Source organism: Mastigoproctus giganteus, chromosome 7 (assembly GCF_048544385.1).
Source record: "Mastigoproctus giganteus isolate SK-2022 chromosome 7, ASM4854438v1, whole genome shotgun sequence".
NCBI lineage: Eukaryota > Metazoa > Arthropoda > Arachnida > Uropygi > Thelyphonidae > Mastigoproctus > Mastigoproctus giganteus.
Genome location: NC_143581.1, coordinates 204,173,246 through 204,197,894, shown reverse-complemented (window position 1 = coordinate 204,197,894; position 24,649 = coordinate 204,173,246). Strand labels below are relative to the sequence as shown.

At 34.2% G+C, this 24,649-nt stretch overlaps 1 protein-coding gene across 3 annotated transcripts in view; it reads right to left on the bottom strand.

Annotated features, from left to right (window-relative positions):
• LOC150083606 (endoplasmic reticulum-Golgi intermediate compartment protein 3-like) overlaps positions 1-24,257 on the bottom strand; it is a 103,574-nt gene extending 79,317 nt beyond the window's left edge. The window contains exons 1-3 of one of the 3 annotated variants that reach the window (XM_090377378.1): positions 24,148-24,257; positions 20,071-20,229; positions 6,366-6,482 (exon numbers count right to left, since the gene is read on the bottom strand). In XM_090377378.1, the coding sequence (XP_090233504.1) occupies positions 6,366-6,482; positions 20,071-20,206 (253 nt within the window). In that variant the 5' untranslated portion in view covers positions 20,207-20,229; positions 24,148-24,257. Of the gene's footprint in view, positions 1-6,365; positions 6,483-20,070; positions 20,249-23,620 lie in introns of all 3 variants that reach the window. The other 2 variants (XM_090377377.1, XM_090377379.1) reach the window with 2 other exon arrangements.
• Between the last annotated feature and the right edge of the window lie 392 nt (positions 24,258-24,649).

Below are 24,649 nucleotides of genomic sequence, written 5' to 3'. Positions count from 1 at the left end.
CACAAGTCGAGGAAGCTGTGATACGTTCTGTAATGAAGACATGTGCAAAAGGATTACCCATCACTCGACAAGCCATGCAATTGAAATCCGGAGAAATTGCCAAGTCCCTCAGAATAGAGAAAATAATTTTTAAAGGCTTTTTATAGACTTATGCGTCGTAGTGGATTATCGTTAACACACCGAACATCTATCTGTCAAAAAATTCCTGCAGACTTTCAACAGAAGCTGATTAACTTTCAGCGACAGGTGATGAAATTAAGGGAAAAAAGAAACTGAGTTTAGTCAAATTGGAAATGCTGATGAAATCCCAGTTTTCTTCAATATGCCTCGAAATTACACAGTCAATGCTAAAGATGCTAAAGAAATCAAGATTATAAGCACGGGCTACGAAAAACAGCATATCACTGTGATGCTATGCATCACTGCTGCTGATGGTTGAAAGTTGCCACCATATTTAATTTTAAATAGAAAAACCATACAGAAGAATGCAATTTTTCCCAAAGATGTCATTGTGCGTGCACAAAAAAATGAATGGATGTTGGCAGAGCTTATGGAAGACTGGCTAAATGTTGTGTGGAATAGACATCCTGGAAGTCTTCATAACCCATTTAGCATGCTAGTACTTTATGCATTTTGTGGACATTTGTCCGAACGTGTCAAAAATAAAATGGTGCAAAAACGTGATGACTTGGTTGTGATTCCTGGTGGCATGACTAGCCAACTGCAGCCACTCGACGTTTCAGTCAACAAACCATTTAAGGATTACTTGAGAAAGGAATATGAATCCTGGCTGTTGACCGACAACCTTCCGCTGACACCTTTTGGAAAAATTAAAAAAGCGCCAGCATCAAAATTGGCGGAACGGGTACCAACAGCTTGGAAGCTGATCCCAGAAAGAATAGTAAAGCACTCATTTAAAAAAATGTTGCATCACCAACACTCTCGATGGCTCAAAAGATTATATATTATGGGATAATGAAGATAACAATGGCTCAGAAGAATCTCACCCTGAATGTGAAGTAGACTCTGATATTGATTCAGATATCGGCCTGAGAAGATTCAGAAGGAAGTGATAAATAACCTACTGATAAATACCAGTACTATTGTTGTTAGTAAACTGAATTCTATTATAATAAAAATATTTGTTAGCTTTATTTTAGTGTTTTATTTTATTTTTTTCTTAGAATCAAAGCATTTTTTTCTGAAATTAAGGTGCATCTTACAATCGATGGAGTCTTAGAATTGAAGAAATACGGTATTTTCTAGATTCTAAAGTAGCCTTACAGGCTCAATAATGCATTCATTTTACACTGCAAATAAGAACAAAGAAAATTAATACTTTCCGAAAGTCATAAATTCACCAAACAATGTTCATGAAAATAATTCTTTTTTTGCATCTTTCACCAATGCAGATATTATTGAAAAAAAAAAAAAAAAAAAAAAAATCTGTGAGAAATATCTGTGCATGGCTGCATTATAAATTGAACAAGGAAGAAATGCAACACTAAATTCTAAAACTATTAAAGATTACCACCAAAAACTGAAGCCAGTAGGAGCTGTGGTTGTTAAATCACAACAGAAAAACCACCACTTCTGTGTTTGATGAAAATCCTAAGGGTGGTACAAGATACTTTTTCACCAAGTTCTGATAAATCCATTAGAATGTATATAAAACTGGGCTGAAATTCTGGGCTTGCATTCTGCACAGAAAAATTTACAAACAGAAATAAGTGGAAACCACAGAAAATCACACTGCAGGAGCTTTATCCAGAGGGATAAAGCTCCTGCAGTGTGAAATGTTTAGATGGCTGCAGGACTAGTAAGAATGGTCAAAAAAATGTGCAAAAAGCTATTTGATGTGATGAAACTTTTTTTTTTTTTTTTTTTTTTTATATGGGTTCTTTATTAACAGGCCCAAAAGTCATTGCTGGGGTCTACACAATCTGCAAGTAAAAAAAAAAGAGCCAAGGCTATCCTCAGCCTGAGAAAGGTCAAAGAATGCTGGTGTCTACATTAAGAGTTGAATAATTGGAAAGTACATAGCAGAAAATAATCTAACACTGTTTGATTAAATCTTATGTCCCACAGTATTCCAGCAATATCTTTTAAAAACATATAGTGAATAATTAAAAATTAAAGTTATTAATTTCATATAAACACAAACTTTAGCTATGCAGAAACAAAGCACAGTCAAATTTTATGCAAGCAAACCTTATCAAGCAACCTACCTAGAGGAGAATTGTAATATCACTGTAAATAGTGAATTAAGTTCTTTCCGATTTCAATGTAGTATAGTTTCTAGTGTAAAATACATAAATTAGCAATTTCTGTGTATATTTTCTTCCTTCGTTTTCAAGTTTTATAGAATAAAATTCATTTTAGTAAGTAGACTGCTCAGAAATGAATTTTATTGATAAAAAACATGGAGGCAGCATTTTAACATTAAGAAACACTAACTTATAGCTGGCTTGACTAAAATTTGACTGTTTTAAGAACTTTACACATCAAAAGGCTGTATGAAACTATTGAAATCATTTTGGAAACAGGAAGAAAGATTGCATACTTGATTCACTGTTTAGCCTGTTTGATTTTATGCTTTATCTGAAAATATATACTTCACTGTTTGAGGTGGGTTTTGTCCAGTCTGTTATTAGAATTTAAAGAATCACACGGACATATTTTGTTATTACCAGAATCAGGTCTCTAGATCTATATACAAAAGTGAGAAATCTGAAAATTGTATGTTCTTCCTTTAAAGAGGCAGGGGAAGAGATTCACAAAAGAGGTCAATGTACATATTTACTATTAAAAGACTGTTTTATTTCTGCTTTTAAGCAAATTTTTTTTTTTTTTTTCCCCACACAAAGGAACTTCTGGGAAAGTCAAATATTTTATGGAAGCATAAATGTTTGAGTAAAAATTTTCCATACTTGCTCAATGTTACTAAACAAAATGAGAAGTTAATGTTAAACCACTGAGGAGTTAGTATTAAGTACAACATCATTTTATAAAATGAAATTTCAGCAGAAAAAGAACTTTTTTTTTTTAAACTATGGCAAGCATGTACTGAAGTCTAAAGAAATCTGAAAGCTATTTCTTCATATACACAAATCTTGGAGCAGTATAATAATGTCAGCTGCAAATCAACATTTTCTATTGCTAAGAATGTCACAGAACCATTTTCTTGACAATAGATAACATTTGGTTTGTTTTGGTAATTTAAACATTTATCACCATGAACATGAAATTCATTAACAGAACTGGCTTGCAGCATCAAATCTGTCATACACTCTTATACCAAATAAGATTGTGTGTTGAACTAAATTAAATGACTGATGGACTCAAAATAAAATCACCAGGAAAATGATTGACTGAAGGCACTTCAAGCCAGTGAATGTACAGTTATAGCAAAGTTTCTGTGGATGCATATAATTGATAATTATAAAGCAAGATTAGATTCAGTGATTGAGCATCTAAGCCCTGGTGGGCAGCTACCCATCACGACCTGAAAAACTGGGCCTCAAAAAGTTAAGTGCGAATATGTAAATCAGTGAACAGCAAAGCCACTGCAAGGTTCTTCTGGCTTACTGGACATTTATCTAAAAAGGTACTTATGAAGTTTTCAAGTAACCCAAAATTTCTGGTGTGTCTGTATACTACTCATTTTATATTGTATCAAACCATTCTTATGTAAAAAGGATAATGAAAAATACATAAAACATTGTAAAGTACAGAGACAAAATTAACAATGAAATAACCTTCATTTGTTTCAGATGTTCTTTTTACTCTGTAATATTATATATAGTAAAAGAACCAACAGCCATGAGAATACTGATTATCAGCAAATGATAATTTTGTCCCACTGGAAAATTTTGTTTTAGCTTTCCAAAGTAGTGTGTTTATCAAACTCATGGGATGATATAACTGAATGGTGCACTGATAATTAAACTCTATAAAAATCAAAAACGTTTAAATTTCTTTATATTATTAATGTAACTTTTATGCTCTAAGTTACAATAATTATAAATGATAACTTATTACCAATGTATCAAAGCAACACCAATCAAAAAATACAAATAGGTGATAAAGTTCAGGGTCACTCATCAAGTTAAAAAACCTGACTAACAACATATGAACAAAGCTCAATAAGATATAGTATAATACTGACACAAATGAATAATATTCATTCGTTTTTTTTTTTTTTTCTCTGGACAAATAGAAATAGATGAAAGTTGCTGTTTATAAGCAATGCAATTGAAATGCATTATGTTGATCTAATGCTTCATGTAAGAACTGTAGGAATGAGAAACTTCTCCAGTTCTCCATCACTAATTTTCAATGTCACTAGTTTAGCTCATAATGATAAATTCTTGATATAAATCCTTCTAATAAACTTTTCCACTCTAAAAATTAATTACAGAATGCAAACATGACATTCTAAAACAACAATATAATGTACCAGTACTACATTTATTTCAAAGTTCAAGGTATTATTGGATTTTCTGGATCGCTAAATGCTATACTATTAGACTTTTACTGTACTTTGAAAATTTAGCCAGACAAATTTTAACAGGAGTGAAGGATATGAAGACCATGACATCAGTCAGACCTGATCAAAACTTGTTTTCATCACATTATGAAAAAGAGGAAAGCTAAGAATAATATCGAGATATTTCAGTACCTGTACTTATGATCAAAAGAGAAATCCAAAATGCAGTTTCTAAAACCATAATAACAGCAGCATAGTGATCAGAGCATATTCGTAAGCAAAGCACCCAAATGCTTCCAAACAAAAATTTAAGGGGAAGAGGAGAGGAGATGATTATGACATCAAGCATGGTCAAAATTTTTAATGCTTCGTTAAATAATTATTACAATACAAAGCAGCAATTCAGTATTAATACTGGTAAAATGATGCAAGCATATGTAGCAACAGTCAAAAAAAAAAACCTTTTACCCACTTCTTTAAATTTGTTCAAATTGTCCATTTTCATAAAACTAGATGGAAGGTTATTTCAACGTTCAGTTACTCTCTGGCTGAAAGCAAATTTCTGCATATCATCTATTCTGCAACCATCCTTTTTCGATTTAAATTTGTCTTTGTCTAAAAAAAAAAAAAGTAAAGACGTTCAACTTCATCTGTGAATGTCTGTAAAGATGTTCACAAATGAAATCACTTTTTGAATAACCGGACAATTTTTGTTTAGTTTTATATCTTGGAGCCTTCCTCAGTGATCACAATACATAATTAAACATTAAACTGTAAATTATATATGCAAGCAAAAATATACAGTAAAATGAATAAAAAAAAAAAAAAAACATGAAATGGTCACTGGTATGAATAAAGGATGATCATCAACAATCTCATTATTCTCATCTAAAAAGTACATTGGATACACATGCTTTCTAAATTGCATCTTTCAGTTGCATTTCAAGAACTATAATTTCATCCTTAAAAAAAAAAAAAAAAAAAGAAAAGTCATCCTTTATGCATTTTCCACTCTGGTTCTTCATTTCTTCCAATTCCATTGCTTTCCTGGCTGCCTCTCTCTTAGTTTATTCTTCCTTTTCATGATAGTTATATATTTTTATGCAATTTCTTAGTAATATGGACAAGTTTTGTCTTATTACCATATTTCTTGAAAGCATCACTAACTATTAATTTTGTATTTAAAATATTTACTGTCACTGCTACTTTATCAGTAATAACTCTGATAGAAAGAGAAACAAACAAACAAACAAACAGTCTATATATGCACTGCCACAGGAGAGTCAAAACTGGCTTTCACAATTTTGGTTACTGTTAGATATCTGACTTCAAACAAGATTTTTTTTACTAGGAAAAAAGCCCCACTGCTCATCAATTCTTTTATGCTCCACTGCATTTTCACTCCATAAAGGCTTTCACACATTGATCAGCTTTACACCTTCTGAGAGGAATAGACCCATTATATCTTTCAATTGGTTGCAAAAATTAAAATATTTCAGTGAGTACACATTCTATTATTTTCTTTTTAATAAATGCCTTTGGGTATTACACAGGAGTTGAATACTTTAAATGGATTTTTATGTACCTCATTATCATTATGTAATGATCACTTGTGTGCCCTGCCAGTTTTGGTGATATGCATCTCTGTCCACCAAATATGGAGGATGCGGAAAGGTCAGGGAATAGACCAACCATATCCCCGGAGCAATATGGCCTTAGTTGCTAATGCTCCTAAAAAAAAACAAAACAAATAAAATGCATCTCTGTTTGTCTGTTTGGTGTGATTAATAAATAAATCAATAAATATTAAAATAAGATTATTCAAATCCTGTCTTCCCTAAAATAAGAAATCAACATATATATTAAATCCACCTACTTCCTCTCTCTGGTTTTTCCAGTGGTCGTCCCTCAAGGTCTAGTCGGCGTTTATAAATATTATGCTCCACATTGAGATGCTGTTCACCAGAAACATCCATAGCATCAATACTAAGAACTGAAAAATATACAGTTTCCATATAATTTTAAACTTAGTGAATTACGCATATTTATTTTTTGTAGTAAATGCCATACAAAATGAACAAATACCACTTATATCATTACATTCATACTGTAATTCTTACAAGCTGAGCTGCTGGTTACTTTAAGATATTACTTAGGGTAAAAGGGGAACTATAAAAAAATACATTTAGATTTTTTTTTTTTTTTTTTTCAGATCAAGTGGGATGATATTATAACCAAAGAGATTACATGCAAGCACAGTTTTCTAATGGCTTGGATGGCAAATTTCAGTAGTGTGTATTTGATATTTTTAATATTAAAATGTTACTGCTGGCAGCAGGAAAACATTTTTACACCGACTCCAAACACAAGGTTATTCACAACCCAATTCACAATAACAGAGTACAGCAAATTGGCTAAAATCCATTAAGCTTCACCAAGAGTCAAAGAGAATTCTAATTTGTTTTTTTTTTTTTTTTTGACACAGAGAAAGCTATATTTGTAATGCTTATGATAAGAACAGTTGGAATTAAGAGCCAATCCAAATAGAGGGATGTGCTCCTGTCAAGAAACAGCAGTGTTGCTGAAAATAAGCACAGGAAGTAAGTCTTTTTTTCACTCCCAATTTCAAACACAGTTTGAAGGTCATTTCAACAATAAATGATGCCTGTGCTTGATACCTATTTTCTTTGAAAGAAGGCAGAATTGTCAATTCAACTTATACTGGATTCTTATTTTAAGAAACTTTATCCGCTCCGCTGAGAAAAGCTCTCCAGCTGAAACCAATTTCATCTCAACCAAGCTCCTCCCATTTAGCCCTTCTCTTGCAAGAGCACCATAGCCTTAGTCTCTTTTGGGCCAATAAAATCAAAATCTCTTGCAAGATTAGATTATGAAAAAACCAGATGAACCAAATGAAGACCCATTTCCCCTCCCCTTCTGCTTTCCTCTAATAATATTCTCCTCACAAGTAATACCATGCTTAAGAATTTATATTATTTGTGCTTTATATTTTCATATTCATTTGTTTTTCGTTAAATGTTTTTAAAGGCATATATTAGATGTTATATTTAGTTTTCCTCCAATTTTGTAATAAATTTTGAGCTAATGAAATGGGTTTCTAGGAATGGAATTATCCCTTCTAAAATTGCATCTATGGGAAATAAGTGCAGTGGTCTCCTATAGAGATTTGTCTCTAAACCAACTGTTATAAGCTTTCTTCTTTGTCTGACCAGGCTTAGCACGCTTGTTGGAAAACAAGTTTAGATAAAGGGTGGCAATTCAGAGTAGAATGAGCAAGGCTGGATTTACTGAGCTCTAGAGACCCGAAATCACAGAGGGGTCCCCAGACTACCTAAATCTAGCATTGGGAATACAAAATAAAGGCTAAATTATATATTTTGGAATTTATAATTGCAACTGTAGTAATTGTAAATTATGAAAAATAAAGAATTTCACAGTTTGAAACACAGTTCCATAACCAACAAACATTCACAAGCATTGAGGTAGTCAAGGATGATTGCATTGCCAGAAAGCGAGAACTGGAGAAGCTCAAATTTTAAGGATAACGTTTAAAAATATTCTAAGCAATTTATCTAAGGCTCTCCTAGAAATAAAGCAATTACAATGTCAGTAAGCCATTTGCATCAATCATTTAGTTTCACATTATAAATTAACTCATTAAATTCTGGTTAATATAATAAACTTATTTTCCTAGTTGAGACTTTTCTGATGATATATGATTTACCTTTATAGTCCAAAACTTGAGGCCAATACTGTGAAAAAAACATACATTCAAGAATGGTTCTGATAATGTATAATAGATTATTATACATTAATATTAGTCAAAAAATTATATTTTGTTTGACTTGTGAAGAATATTGTTTCTAAAGTGAGTATGAGACAAAGCCAGGCATATATCACTGGAGGGGAACAGAGTGACAAGGTAGAGAAACAAAATGCAAAGAAGCATATATTATCTAATTATTCGAATGCCTGCATTGAAATAAAATCCCCATTCCTTTAATAAATGGTGTTTAGAAGATTATAATAAGTAATCAACTTCAGATTATAATTAAGACCAGTATATTTTGTGAAATAAATTATGAATATTTTAGGAGTAGTTCCTTTCATGAGTAAGTTTATTCTATTTTATTAGTCTGGCTATTCATAATGCACAGATATAGATAAGATAAAATTGGGGGAGGGGGCATGGTATGAAGTGGCAAAATTTTTTTAGGTATGCTATATACATAGCAAGACATACTGCTATACCATTAATATCAGGTCACCTTTCTGTGGATAGTTGGTCACATCCTACCCAAGCACTACGTGTCAGAAGACTATAAATATGCTTGTGGGCCTTCAAGGAGACAGTAGCATTATTGTTAATACAAGGTGCTGTGATTGAGAGAGCTAATAGATTTCTAATAGCTAATAATTTCTAGTGTGGAATGATAATAGGGTGCCACAAACAATTGGTTTGCATGTGACATTTCAATGGCACTGAAGGTTGGCACTAGGTTGGAGATGCCTCCATAGCCAGGTGAGCAGGAGCAGCAGTGCATAGCACATGCTTCTTGATTAGACCAGGGTTCAAGCCCATGACCACCAAATACGGAGGATGCAGAAAGGTCAGGGAATGACCATTGCATATCCATGGAGCAATATGGCCTTAGTTGCTAATGCTCCTAAAATCCAAATAACAAAACAACTAGGTTGGTGAATGGTGATGTCATTTGAAAATGGAAGGGGACTAATAATGAAACTGTCCCAAAATGACCTGGGGAAAACCTTTAAAGCTGATGTGATAGGAGAGCCCTGCAAAGAATTGTCTGTTGGGAATACAGGTCAATGTCGTCACACTCAGTGAGATGATTGGGAGGCATGTCAGCAGCATTGCATAGGACAGGTTACTTTGGTTGTGCAGCCCAAGTCAGCACTGCATTCTTGAACCACAGACCAATGGAAAGCTCTGCTTGGAGTGAAGTGTCATAGTACATGGTCTACCAATCTGATGGTTGTGCCTGGACATGGCAGATACCCATAGAAAGCTACATCTGCTGCATCATCCTAACAATGAAATTTAGCAGAGGCATCATGAAGGTCTGTTTATCATGGTTAGGCCCAGGACTATTAGCTCTTTTGAACAAAAACAAGAATGCTGAGGGCTAACTAGATGTCCTAAATGTCCTGGGGAGAACAGACTGCTTTTTGAGATCTGCTAGGTGGACAATTTTTAATTACTTAAAAATTCTTCTTCTTCTCTATGAGCAGAGATTGGGCCGTTAAGGTCCATTCTGAGACTCAAATTGGTCTGTCCATCTTTTCTTGGGTCTTCCGACACTCCTCCATCCATGTGGCCTGTAAAACAGAGCCCTCTTAGGTAGTCTGTCATCAGTCATCCTCATTACATGTTCCCTCCACTGTGTTCTATATCTTGTAATATCTTCCACTATATTACTTATGCCAGCCAAAAATGTTCTCTAATGGCATGGTCTGGGATATAGTCTCTCAGCAAATACCCTGCAGGCAGTCTAAGAAATATCATTTGTAGTGCCTCCAACCTTCTTTCATCTTTTTTCTTCAAGATCCAAGTTTTGGAGCCAAACATTAAGGCTGGCTTTGAGATTATTTTATGAAGTTATAAATCTCTTGACCTATATTTACCAAAATGTCTTCTAATAATACCATTCATTTTGTTGAAATTTATTATTTCACTTTTCATATCTGCATTTCCTAAATCTGAAATCATATTGCCAATGTATTTAAAATGTTTTTACTTGTTCTATTATATGGCCATTAATTACTGTTTTTGCTCTTAATAATTCCTTTCCTTGCATGGCCATAGTTTTGGTTTTTTGGATTGATATTTCCATACCAAACAATGAACTAATTTCAAAAAGATTGTGAGCTGCTTTTTGTAATTCTATCTCAGATTTAACTGAAATAACTTGGTCATCAGCACATAGTACAGTTGAGACTTTTGTTTGTGCTGAAATTGGGATCCCATTAGAGCATAATTTTGTCCAGTCTTCTGTTACCTTATTGATATATAGATTAAACATTAAAGGAGAGAGAGCCCAAGCCCTGTCATAATCCTCTAGTTGTTTTAATTCTGTTTAAAAATTTTAAATTTACTATTACATCTGTATCCTCATATAAAACTTTAATTGCTGATAATAATTGAATTTACAGCATAAAATTTTAAAATTTCTCAGAAAGTTGGTCGGTGGATTATATCATATGCTTGCTTATAATCAACAAACAGTAGGAACGTTGGCTTGTTAAATTCTTTTCTCCTTTTAAATTATTTTTTGTAAAATAAAGATGGGATCGGTGTAGCTTCGGCCTTTCTGAAAACTTTATTGTTCTTCAATTAAAACATTTTCCACACACTTTAGAAGTTTGTTTTTTAAGATATTTGCATAAATTTTGTATGTACTATATAGAAGTGCAATACCTCTATAGTTTTCACAAAGTTCTTTAGATCCCTTCTTATGTAAAATTTATTACCACTCCTATTTTCTATTCATATGGTAGTTTGCTTTTTTCTCCATATCGTATTCAGAAATTTCAGTACTGTCCTCTAACTTTTCACCTCCATATTTAATTAACTCAATACTAATTCCATCTATACTTGGACTTTTCCTATTTTTGGCTTTTGTTAATTCTGATTCAAATTCTTCTTCTGAAATTGATTCCATGTATGGTTCTGTGTTCTTTGGTGAGTGTATTATTGATGTTTTCTCTAATTGAATATTACTTATTTCTATGAACATTTGTTCCAAAGTTTTTAATAGTGTGTCTCCCATTCTTTAACTGTAATTAAATTTATTTTAAGATTATCCTTAATGTCGAATTTGAGTTTATTGAACTACTGATTTTTTTTTATATTTTTGGATAATTTAACAAAGCACTAATTACTTGTTTATCTGATAGAATTAGCTAATTTGTTGTTTACTTGGTTTTCAAAATTGTTTGAGAAATGAAAGTTGTAGTCAGCTGCGACTGTACTGTATAGATATAACAAAAATATAACCACCATTGTTATAGCATCAATATCAGAGTGATATAAGCATAGTATCAATTATTAAATTTTAAATTTAATTTTCTGTTTATACTCCGGCACGACAACCAAGTCAGTTGAGTTTACAATAACTCATCAATACAAATATTTATCGTACAGTCGGTCCTCGTATAACATGTGTTTGCATTACACGAATTCGATCATACACGATTTATAAATAGGGGAACGTTATCTTATATGACACGAACCGAATTCGCTTATACACGATTCGCCTTTGTGTTTACAAGAAATGGCAGTCGAATGCGGAATCACCCCAACTAAACGCAACACGATAGGAACGAAGAAGATTCTGAAAATGTATTTATGTGTTTTATATCAGTGAAGGGGAAAACACATTTCACCATAATAACGTAAAAACCAACACAATTCCAGCTATCGATATAATCGCAAATGCAATTAGATGTAGTTTACTACCAGTTTATAACAGATTCCACTAGCAGAAACGCAACTGGAAATTGTTTTTATTGTTTTATGGTAGTAACCCCCAGAAATGTGCTTTAGTAAAATGTGGGGTGTTAATAGTGTATCGCGGCCTTTACGGTGTTGTTTATTCAGTTGCTACAGGCGCGCAGCTTTGTTTCTGTGTATCAAGTGTGCCACCTCGTTTGTAATTGTGCTTTATTCCCTAAAAATTAGTAAAATACTTAAAAGGTGTGAAAAGGAAGCGTCCTGGCTAAGACACTGCAGATTCAGAGAGAAAAAAAAGAAGCAATATCGATAAACAGAGGCGGACTGGGTCAAAAATTCGTACCTGGGAAAATTTGTAGTGGCCTCATACTACTGTTTATGGCCAAAATCACACCAGCCTCCAGCCCACCGTGGTTTCCCCCGTAAGGCTTATGGTCAGTCCACTTCTGTCGATAGAGAAAAAATATGAAATTGTGAAACGCTTTGAGCGAAATGAAAGACCATGTGATATTGCACGTGCTACAGACCTAATTGAGGCAACGCAGAGAATTACAAAGAATGCAGAGAAAATAAAAACAACTTTCATAGCGGGAACAACTCAAAGTGTAATTAAAATCCATTAGATTAAGACACAAAGAATTGGAAGAGATGGAACGGCTGTCATCTCTTTGGATAGAAAATCAAACAAAAAGCAAGTTTGCTTACGATAGATGCAAAAGCATTAGCAATATTTTATTACGACTTACGTATTATAATTTATATTTACTTATTATAAAATACATAAGTATTTTATTACGACTATTTTATTTAATATAATAAATTTTTTACGAATAAAATACGTATTTTATCCGTAAAAAATACTTTTTTAGTATTAAAAAATACTAAAAATACTTTATTATAATATAATATTATTTTTATTACATATTTTAATCGTTATAAAATACGTAAGTATTTTATAACGATTAAAATTACCCGATTATTTATTGTGTTTGGTAATGTTTTGGTTCCAAATGTGTGTTCAATTTTGGGTGGTCGGCACCTAACCCTACTTTTCCCATAGGGCCTGTTGTTTATATTGCACGATTTTGCATTGCACGAGGGTTTCTAGGAACGCAACTATCGTGCTATACGAGGACAGACTGTATTTAGTAGTCACAGGTTTGAATCCCGGTCCACTCAAGGAACTCGTGCTATGCACTCTCTCTCTCTCTCTCTCTCTCTCTCTCTCTCTCTCTCTCTCTCTCTCTCTCTCTCTGCTGACCTGACCACTCGGCTACATCAGGCCTTGTTATATTATTGTTATAAAAACATATAAAGGTGATTCTATATCTGCTATTCTGGAATGTATGAAGAGAAGGACAATGAGATCAGTAAAGGGAACAAAAGGGTGCTCTTACCAAGAAAGGTTTCAGTTCTGCAAACTGCAGCATCTGGAGACTAGGCACCTGCAAAATCTGATTAGATGTTTAATTGATTGAGTAAGCACAATGTTTATAGAACAAATTTCCATCTGTTGTTATGGAAGTAGACAGCTTGAATAAATTCAAGGAAGAACTAAACAAATTCTTGGAAGGGATGGATGGATGAGGTGGTTATTTTTTAATTTTTTTTGCTGGTGCTTTATAAGCTGCTTTCTTGCAATATTTGCTACTACTAATACTGTCACCGTCAAAAGAGTGGGACAGTGTAGTGTTATTATTTTCATATTTAAAAACAATGAATATTTTCATATTTTGTAGTTAAAAACATTTGAAACGGTATTGTTTTTAAATTTAGACTAAAATCACACTCACCTCAGACTAGGGCAACAAAGCAATGGGTTCAAGGTAACAGGAATGCTTTGGTTCAGAAGAGAACTTCAAGGGAAGTTCTCCTGTGAATCAGACTATATTATGTGTGTTATGTTCCCTTTTTGAGAAGCTACTTTTAACAGAACAATACAGCCATGAGGGATGTCTTTGTATATGTTCATCACAAAGAGCATGAGGAGGTTAACCACAAATTCAGCATTCTGATAAGTTTATATATATGTGGACTTAAAGAATATGGCTGATGCCCTTGAAGGATTACAGGAGAGGAACCATCAAACAGCACTCAGCTCAAGGCCTGAGCCCATGCATCAGCATTACTCAACAAAACATCCTCCACAGCAGAGTTCCTTGATCCCACAGGAAATAACTATAGATTTGATTATCAGGAAAATGGAAAATATACTGTGCAAAAAAGGACAGGTGGAATAGACCAGGTTGTCTTCCAGGGGCTAAAGTTGATAGTGCATAGCTGTCACCTTTTAAGGGCACAAAAGGTGATACTGTTGTACACATTGATACTAATTATATTAATAGTAGGAGCTCTGAGGATTTAATTAACAAGTACATAGCAATGGTGAGAAAAAAATTGAGTTAGTTGCAAGTTATTGATTGAAATTTAAAGTGTCTACAGTTCTGCCTACACAAGAAGAGGGAATACATGATAAAAGCCCTTTCAATCAGTTTGGACTTGAAGAGACCGTGCAAGGCTCAAGGGTAGAATTTTTCTCACCACGGTCTGTGCTTATTAACAGGACAGACTCTTTTTACAGGGACAGAATACATTTTAATAGAAGGGATGGTGCAGGATAATTTGCTGATGCTATCAAGGCAGTATTAGATGAGTCGGAAAACTGCTAGCTAGCTACAGGGATACACAGACTAATTGACTAACAGTAGAGGTGCAACTGATTCTTGTACTCCCTCTGTTGGAACATGCAGCAACATGGAAAACAAGGTGTCGGAGATTTCAAGGATGACGAGCTTTTTCAACACAAGTCATGATCATACGATAGTCAAACACTACTTGCACTATCTATACTCCCAACTGTCAGAGCAGAGGCAGCAATATTATACAATAATCTAATTTTGATGTCTCATAATATGCTACCAACAGATTAAATCTAGTAGACTAACTAGCAAGTGGACTGAAAAAAAAAAAAAAAACATTTTCAAGCTACACTCATGAAATGTAAGTAAAGTTGTATTCTGCCATGATTCCCAACATAAGTCTAAAATTTACAGTATACTGTATGATGGGGGGGGGGGGTATAATTAAGAAAAATGGGAGTAGTGATAACAACAAGACTCCTAGTACTGTCTAGTATTACAGAGGCTTAGTCATTATAGTGTAGATGCTACACCTCAACTTCTAATCACATGAGTGGTCATCCCTTGTGTACTTGGCACTGATAGAATTTTTAGCCCTTGCCATGGAGAATTACTCAGTGTTACTAACAGTCTCACTAACATGAAGGTGAATGCAAAGAATGACTGTCACAAACTTCACCAAGATTCAGAACAAGCCATGGGTGACTCAAGCAGAACTTGAATATTGGCTCCACTGGCATCTGACTTCTAAATAATAGCCTTAGCTAACATCACTGGACAAATTCTCATAATAAATTGATTTTCTTTCAGGGACCAAGAGTAAAATTAGAACTTTAAAATCCGACATTTTTTTTTTTTTTTTTAACCTAGAAAGTACAGGCAAATCATAGAAAGTATCATTCAGGCAAATGATACATGTTATTTAAAAGTTTAAAGAAATGGTACTTTCATTTTTCAGGCGCACATTAAGCAATTAAACATACTTAAGTATGTAATTCTCAAATTGAATTTTTTTTTTTTATTTGTATCAAACCAAAAATCTGTTGTGCTCCACACTCCCACTCAACAGCTAGTAGCAGTCTGAACTATGTTCAGTAATCTCCCTTTCAGTGATTCCAAAAATAGTTTTCCACAGAAATTATGAAAACTCTTAGTGTCCTTCAGCAGAGTTCTGAGTGTGCAAATATATCAATACATTAGGAAAAGACAATTTCACACCAACCCCAGACACTTTTTCCCCATATTTAATATTATATACAATTATGGTTATCCTTGCAAGTATTTTCCTTAAGAACACACAATTGTTAACATTTAGAGCTTCACTATCCTAACAATTCATTCTTTTCATTTCATCCTTACACATTATGATTTTCTCTTATACACATTAAAAATTTTAATACAACATAACATACAAAATGTTGAGAATGTTATAAAAATGTTTTCGCTCATTTAAACCCATGCCAGTAGGATGGTTACCATGATCAACCTGCAGACCAAACTTTAAAAAATACTATTCTGTTATGTTTCCAAAATGCATCAATTTATGATGTGCAGTCTGTATATGCTGCCTACTCTTTTTCTTAACTGGTATGTATAACTGGGTTTATGCAAGATGTGTGGCAAGGATTTTCTCCTCTATCACTGTTTGTAAATTCAATTGACTTTAACATATCAAATAAGACTTTACCACCTACAAAATGTTAACATAACACCTAATCTCCTAAAATAATCTTAAAAATAAAACATTAGAAATGAAGAAATGTCTGAATATGAATTGTTTGGCAAAGTTAAATGCAGTGAAATCTGCCACTTACTTAAATTTAAATAACAAAAATTTCCACAGTTTACAGCTGTCTAAGATCCAAAACGGTTATTAATTCTCGGTTTCCTAGCACCACAGACGTAAAAATTCTTGGTTTTTATCAACAAAATTCTTTCTGTCCCAAAAGGATATAAAACCACAAGACAACTTCTGGTAGAAAAATAAATTCTGAATATATTTAAAAACAGGAAAAAACATATTACATTTACAATCTTTACAAGTTTTCACTTCAAAAACCTTACGTATTATTATTTGTTTCAAAAGAGAGAAGTTCTAATCCTTAAATCAATTCTTTACTATTCGCCAAGCTTGAATAAATTGTTAAAGCAAAATGTTATTCACATAAACCTTAATCATTTTGGACAAATCATATAAAAAGTTAAAAGGAAAACAATTATTCATTAAAATACTTCAAATGATACACTTCGTGAAGTTTCTAGTTGAGAATGATGCTTCTGATACTGGTTAATTAAGCTGGGCAATTTTAGAAGTTGAACCTTTTTTTTTTTTTTCCTTCAAAAATTAAGATCCTTCAGCATAACAACTGATGCACACATGTAGAAAATAAAAGCATGCTTGCCTCCTGATAACAGAAATGATAAAAACACTCCATTACCACAGAATACCTTTTTACAGTTCTTTCATTACTGTGCTAATCAAGCTTTTAGAAAAAAAGATGGTGCCTTTCATATAACTACCCCCTTTAAGTTATATTAAAGGGGGTAGCAAAGGAAGTAAGCAAACCTTTAGCAATAATTATGAGAGCTTCTTTGGACTCAGGGGAGGTACCCATGGACTGGAGAAGTGCAAATGTGACCCCAATTAACAAAGGAGGATCAAAGGGCGACACAAGTAATTATAGACCTGTTAGTTTAACTTCTGTTCCAGGAAAATTAATGGAGACTCTGGTTAAAGAAACACTGCAGGATCATCTAGACAAGACTTCAGTTATAGCTCGGACACAGCATGCTTCTGTTAAGGGAAAGTCTTGCCTGACCAATTTGATTGGACACTATGATGCAGTCACCAAAGAACTGGATGCAGGGAATAACTTTGATATTATATACTGTATTTGGATCTTAGAAAGGCTTTTGATACTGTTGCATATGGAAGACTGCTGCACAAATTGGAGCAGTGTGGCATTGGAGGCAAGTTGCTGCTATGGATAAAGGGGTGGTTGAAGGGGAGAAGACAGAGAGTGGTAATCAATGGACACTGCTCATCGTTGACTATTGTTATTAGTGGAGTCCCTCCAACTGTAGATGTTACCAACAGCAAATTCTAAATGGGGAGCATTCGAGGCAGTAATCTTGGAAGCTACTAGGCTTTTTGTTCCAACTAAGAAATACTGCTCTAGGTTTAGGCCCAAATGGGAGCAGTGTGGAGGCAAATTGCTGCTATGGATAAAGGGGTGGTTGAGGGGGATAAGACAGAGTGGTAATCAGAAGGTTGAAATGGATGTCAGATGAACTAATGAGACTCTTGGCAGAAAAGAAAAAATGCATGGGATGCACGTAAATTGTCAGGAGATACAGAAGCCCATGGAAGATACAAGTTAGTCTGTAATCAAGTCACAAAGGAGGTTAGGCAAGTGAAGGCAGATTATGAAAAATTTTTTGGCAAAGAATGCAAAGACTTCTTTACTTATATAAACTCTAAAAGGAAGGGGATGAATCAGATTGGTCCACTTGATATCAATGGTTCGATTGTAGATGATCATTCTCAGATAGCTGACGAACTAAATGAGTATTTTGCATCTACATTCACACATAAGGAATTATTCAAGGAGGAGAGGGACAGATGTTTATCAAACTAACAGAGAGTTAAATGATTTTGTAATAACTGAGAGCAAAGTAGATGAGAAATTGTTGAAATTAAACATAAGAAAGGCACCTGGGGTAGATGGGATCTATTCAGTTATATTAAAGGAGGTGGCAAAGGAAGTAGGAACCCCCCTTAACCATAATTATGAGAGCATCCTTTGGCTCGAGGGGGGGGGGAGTCCCCACGGACTGGAAATGTGCAAATGTACCTCCAATTCACAAAGGGGGAACAAAGGGTGATACGAGTAATTACCGACCTGTTAGTTTGACTTCTGTTCCAGGGAAAATAATGGAGTCGCTGGTTAAAGAATTATTATCTAGACAAAACCGCAGTAATAATTCAGATACAGCATGGATTTGTCAAGGGGAAGTCTTGTCTGACCAATTTGATTGGGTACTATGATGTAGTCACAAAGGAAATGGATGCAAAAAATAATTTTGATATCATATACTTGGATTTCAGTTAAGCTTTTGATACTGTTGCACATGGAAGACTACTGTACAAACTAGAGCAGTATGGCATTAAGGGCAAGTTGCTACAAGGGATAAAAGGATGGTTGAGTGAGAGAAGACAGAGTGGTAATCAATGGACACTGCTCTACATGTTATTAGTGGTGTTCCTCAGGGTTCGGTGTTGGGCCCATTGCTGTTTTGTATATTTATCAATGATATTGATGAAAGTATATCAAGTTTAATGTCCAAGTTTGCAGATTATACAATGATTGGCAGGGTTATTAATAACAGTAATGACAGTATACTGCTGCAACAGGATCTGGAAAAGTTGGGTAGATGGGCTGAGAAATGGCAACTGAAGTTTAACATTGACAAATGTAAAGTACTGCATATGGTTAGCAGTAACCCCAGAGAAATGTACCAACTATGTGGTGTTACACTCAGGGTAGTGGAAAATGAAACAGACCTGGGGGTAATTGTGCAGTCAGATATGAAGTTTTCTGAGCAGAGCAGACAGGCTGGCAGAGTAAGTCATGTTGTCTTGTCAATGATATACAGGAATTTTGCGAGCAGGGAAAAGGAGGTGATTATCCCCTTGTATACGGTCAGGCCACAACTTGAGTACTGCGAACAGGTCTGGAAGCTTCATTTTAAGAAGGATGTAGAGTTGCTAAAATGAGTACAGAGAAGGGCAACAAGACTGGTGAAGGGAACAAAGGGGTGCTCTTATGAAGAAAGGCTTAGGTTCTGCAAATTGCAGCTTCTGGAGACTAGGCACCTGCAAGGAGATCTGATTGAGGTGTACAAGGCCTTGAATGGATTGAGCAGGCTCAATGCTGATGGGATTCTTCCTCTTGCTCAGATTACAAACTTGAGGGGGCATAGATTCAAACTGAGGAAAGACAGTTATAGAACAGATGTGCAGAAGTTTGCCTTTAGCCAGTGGGTAGTTGATTGCTGGAACAAACTTCCATCTGTGGAATTTGATAGCTTAAATAAATTCAAGGCAGAACTAGACAAACATTTGGAATGAATGGGTCAGTGAAATGGGAAGGTTTTTTTTTTTCTGATGCTGTATAACCTTGCTTTCTTGCATCATGTGCCTCTACTAATGCTAACTTTACAAGCAAAGGAGGATTTACAAAGCTCCTAGATTTATGGGCTTTGTAAATGAAAACTGCAATCAAACCCACAGACCACATTTTGAAAAATACTGTTATATTATATGCTTTACAAAATGCACATATTTATGATGTGCAATTAACTTTCATTTTTGTTTGGAAATGATGACATTTTATGCAAACTTATCAACATTTCTTATTATCAAAATATATATTAAATATACTTACAAGTACATGAGATGTGCGGAAAAACAATGTCAACATTAATCCGAAGCTTTTCACTATGAGACATATCTACAAATAATTCCTCTGTCACTTCAGTAGACATAAAATACTGCAACTCTGATATAAATAGTGCAATCATGATAACTCCACTGATGACTGTCACTAGAAGGGTACAAAAATTCTGAAATTAGAACAAACATACTCAATAATCTGAATTTCCATTTGATGTTTATACATACATTAATACGTTAGATCAAGTATGGTGAAGTTTAAAATATTGAAGCAGTGCTATTAAATTACCTATTAAAGCAGCTCTATTCATTCAATTATAATAAAATATTAAAGCATTTTTACAAAATGAACCTATTTATGATGTTTATATGTCACCCACTCTTTTCTAAACTGGTAAACTGAGTGTATGCAAGATGTTTATTTCATTTTTAACCAATTTCCATTCATTTTAGCTAGCGACTCTATATATAATTGTAGTAGCCTGCTAGATTTGAACCTCCCAAAGAGGCCCACTTCAACACACTCCATTATAATTATCAGTCTGTATCAAAGAATTCAATCCAATATGCAAAATTTTCTTAGTGAAGAAAGGCTATCAAAATAGATTATTGGTATAGTATATAATTTTCAGTAACTAATATAGTTTATACCTGTGGTGCACAAACTTTTTTTTCTGGCAAGGCTATAATATCAATAGATATCTTGCAGGCCAAATTATATTTTCACTGGGTTATGCAGGCTGCACACAAAGGCAAATCTCTCTTCTAGAAAGCCCATAAAGTTGAAATGTAGAAGCTGTACTTAAAGTAAAATCTATTTAAAATTATGTTTTTTGTTATACTTTTCACTATATAGGCTATATGGTTTCATTAAGATTTCTTCCATTTAATTGGGTCCCTAACATCTGAAAATTTTATATTTTGAAAAATATCTCACATAAAGGGCCTGGGAGTTGCAGGGGTTGCTCATCACTGCTTTAAACTTCCTTTTATCATTTCATTCCTTCCTCCACTCATGTGCTATGCCAGATAGTCTGGAGGGCCATGTAGCCCATATGTACACTGGTGGAGGGAAGGGGAGTTGCCAAGAGAGCACAGGCTTTGAGGAAATGCCTCAATGGGCCAGAAAGCCTTTCCCCATAGGGTGCCTAGACTCCAATTTCAGGTCTCCTCCCCATTTCTAACATATCTAATATATGTTATCATTTCATTCCATTATATATTATATCTACATGTTAGATATAACATAACAGTAATTTCTAACATATTTAAATGCATGGTATCTGCAAACCACATGCATTCTCAATGTCATTATGACAAACCAGGTTTCCACTTGGAAATCCTATCATCTTTTTCTCAGAATTCAAAAATTCAAACCTAGACCTTTCCATGTGGCAGAAGTACATTATTACTGACCAAGTTATTAGGATCACCATTTTAAAAAATGCCGGAACATGATTTGAACAATCAATTATATTATTACAATTACAATAATCATATTTTAATAATTCTGAAGAGAAAATTCAATGACTCAGTTAATTATTTCCTGAATATCTCCATTCAAGATACGTTGTGTGTACAAATCAATGTTTAACAACTTGAAAACTAACCAAATATTACTCTAACTTAAGTCCACACAGGCTGTAAAAGCACTTCACATGAGATGCACAAAGCACACACCAGCATGCTAAGGAAGCATAAGGGGGGGGGAGGTAAAAAGTTTTTAGACCAATATAGATTGCATAGGTTTTCGTGAAAGAACATTGCCAATTTGTCCTGTGATTATTCTTGTGTGTTCACAGAAAATTACAGGTTTATAACTGCATCCTTCTCCTTTACAGAGAGAGAATTGAAATGTGAAAGGTGAATGAAGATAGCAATAGTTCAGAGAATCAAGCAACATGCAGTTATTGAGCACTGTCATTTAAAGGGAATGTCACCAAAATAAATTCATGAAGACATAAGCTAACATTAGGGAAATCTTGTCCTTCATATGTCATGGTCAAAAACTGGATTGCAGAATTTAAGCAAGGACGAGACCGCTAAAGATGAACTCTGCAGTGGTAGGCCTGTTACCATGTCAACACCTGTAAATGTGGATGCCATTCATGACCGGATAACATTGAAGCACATTGAGACAACATTCAACATCTCTCATGAGCAAGCTCATAACATTGTGATGAATGTTTTAGAAATGGTTTCTTCGAGTAGGGTCCCTCAAGCACTGAATGCAGATCACAAGTGGGAAAGAGTGAGGTGCTGTCGTGAGATTGTGCAACATTTCGAAGCTCAGTTTTGGGGATGGCATATCACTATAGACAAAAAATGGATACACCACTTTGACCCTGAACAAAAGAACAATCAAAATGGTGGAAGCATCCACTCTTCTCCCCCTCTTAAAAAGCTTTGAGTGAAAAGTTGGCTGGGAAAGTTATGGTATCAGTCTTCTGGGTACAGAAGAAGTGATCATGGTTGATTTCCTGGAACGAAGTGCCACTATTGATACCAAGTATTATTCTAACCTAATGAGATGTTTCCGTGAGAAATTGAATGAACCTACTGAGATGTTTCGGTGAGAAATTGAATGAACCTACTGAGATGTTTCGGTGAGAAATTGAATGAACTTACTGAGATGTTCCGTGAGGAAATGAAACTCAAGAGGTGCAGATAATTGGCCAAAGGAGTCATCTTGCATCAAGACAATGCACCGCACAAGCATTTGTGACTCAGGCAACACTACATAACTGTGGATTCAAGCTATTACAGCATCCACCATACTCACCAGATTTTGCTCCAGACTATATTTTATTTCTATTATAGTGACAATGCTGTGATGAATGCAGTCAACAACTGGTTTGAGTCAAAATCTTCTCAATTTTATTTGAGCAAGTTACAAAAGCTAGTAGAAGATCATGCCAGGTGTGTTGACTTAAGGGGGAGGGGGGAGGGGGACTATGACTATGTTGAAAAATAAATAGGTTTCTCAACTTTCTAGCATTCCATCTATGAGCAAGAAACTTTTAACCCCCGCCATACAAAGAAAGAGTTAATTTCATCAGCCTCCAATTAGAACACTGGAAATAACTGTAGCAGGAAGTGTTGCAGTGCAACAATATCCTATAAAACTGAAAACTTTAAATAATTGTGACAAGTGTTGCAGTACAAACTCCATGAAATTAACATGAAATTTTTTTCAGCAAAAACAAATGTCAGAAGAATCTTACACCAGGATCTATATCTCTAGTTGTTTCTACATTCCAGACAAACAAAGCCATTTAACATGTTTGGGCTGAAGACCTAGATTATGGGAAAACATTTTGCTACCATAAAATCAGAGTAAATATCTCTGAAGGCAATCAGAGATGTCATAAAATTACTCAATGTCTCACATGACTCATTATGAACTGAATGGCCAGATCAATAAACACAATTGCTATATATATATATATATGAGCTGAAGGATTTAGAATTTTATATAATTACAGTTACTCCTATGAGTTTTAATATAACCTTATGTGTATAAAAGTAAACTGAATACTTACCTGCAGCACCACCGAAAGTTTTAATACGGAAGTCCTCTAATGTTTTGGGATATGCATCAAATTTACGAATTTTTTCTAAGGTACTGGGCACAAACATCGTAAAGTTTCAAAAATATGAACAGAAATCACCGACACGAGCAATTCCCAAGTATAAAAAAATAATAAATTTTTGTAATAACTAAATTGGCTAAGTGAAGTTAAGATTCGACGCCGCACTCTTAACAGTTGAGGAATTCATCCGAAATTTAACTTAATATAACCACTATCAATGATTAATTCACGTATCTTTGCTCAACCATACTCATGAAGGGAACGATGCAACCTTTCAGTTAGAAGCAATATGTATTTGAAAGATTGTTGTGAAATGGTCTTCACACGTGTGAAGTACGGTTAAATGTATAACTCATAGTAGTAAATAAGTCGGCTGTTGTACAATAAACATAATTTTAAAATTGCTATTTAAATACACCGCCTTTACACATTTCAGAAGAACTATACATTATCATAAATTAAAAGGATATTTATACCGGAGATACATCAGTCAACGGCGAAAAACAACACCCCTCATCATCAACCACAACCTGGAGCAGTACTACAGCGCCCCAGCAGGAACAAAAGTACCTAAATGATTTGAGATTTACACATTCTTTTTATATTGAGATACAGCCAGCTTTAAAGGTGGCTTGAAGTCTCAGTAGTTCCAGAACAGACAATTTAATGGAAACCGGATGATGGATAAAAAAATATATAAAATTTTTATTTGCAAAATATTATTTTCCATTTTTATTACTTTGTAAAATATTATTTATAAAGTAACCTCAAGTACTACTCGTGAGCTCGCCTAATAGCACTATTGAATTAAATGCATTTCAACGGAACGCCACGGATTACTTTTTCACATTTCTTTTAATGTCCTTTACACCATCAAATCGTCATCCTTTCGGCATGTATTTGCTTTTAGCGAAGACGTAGTTGAGAGAAGACAAATCAGAAAAATGAGGGTCAGCTTCACAATCCTACGCTTTGCCA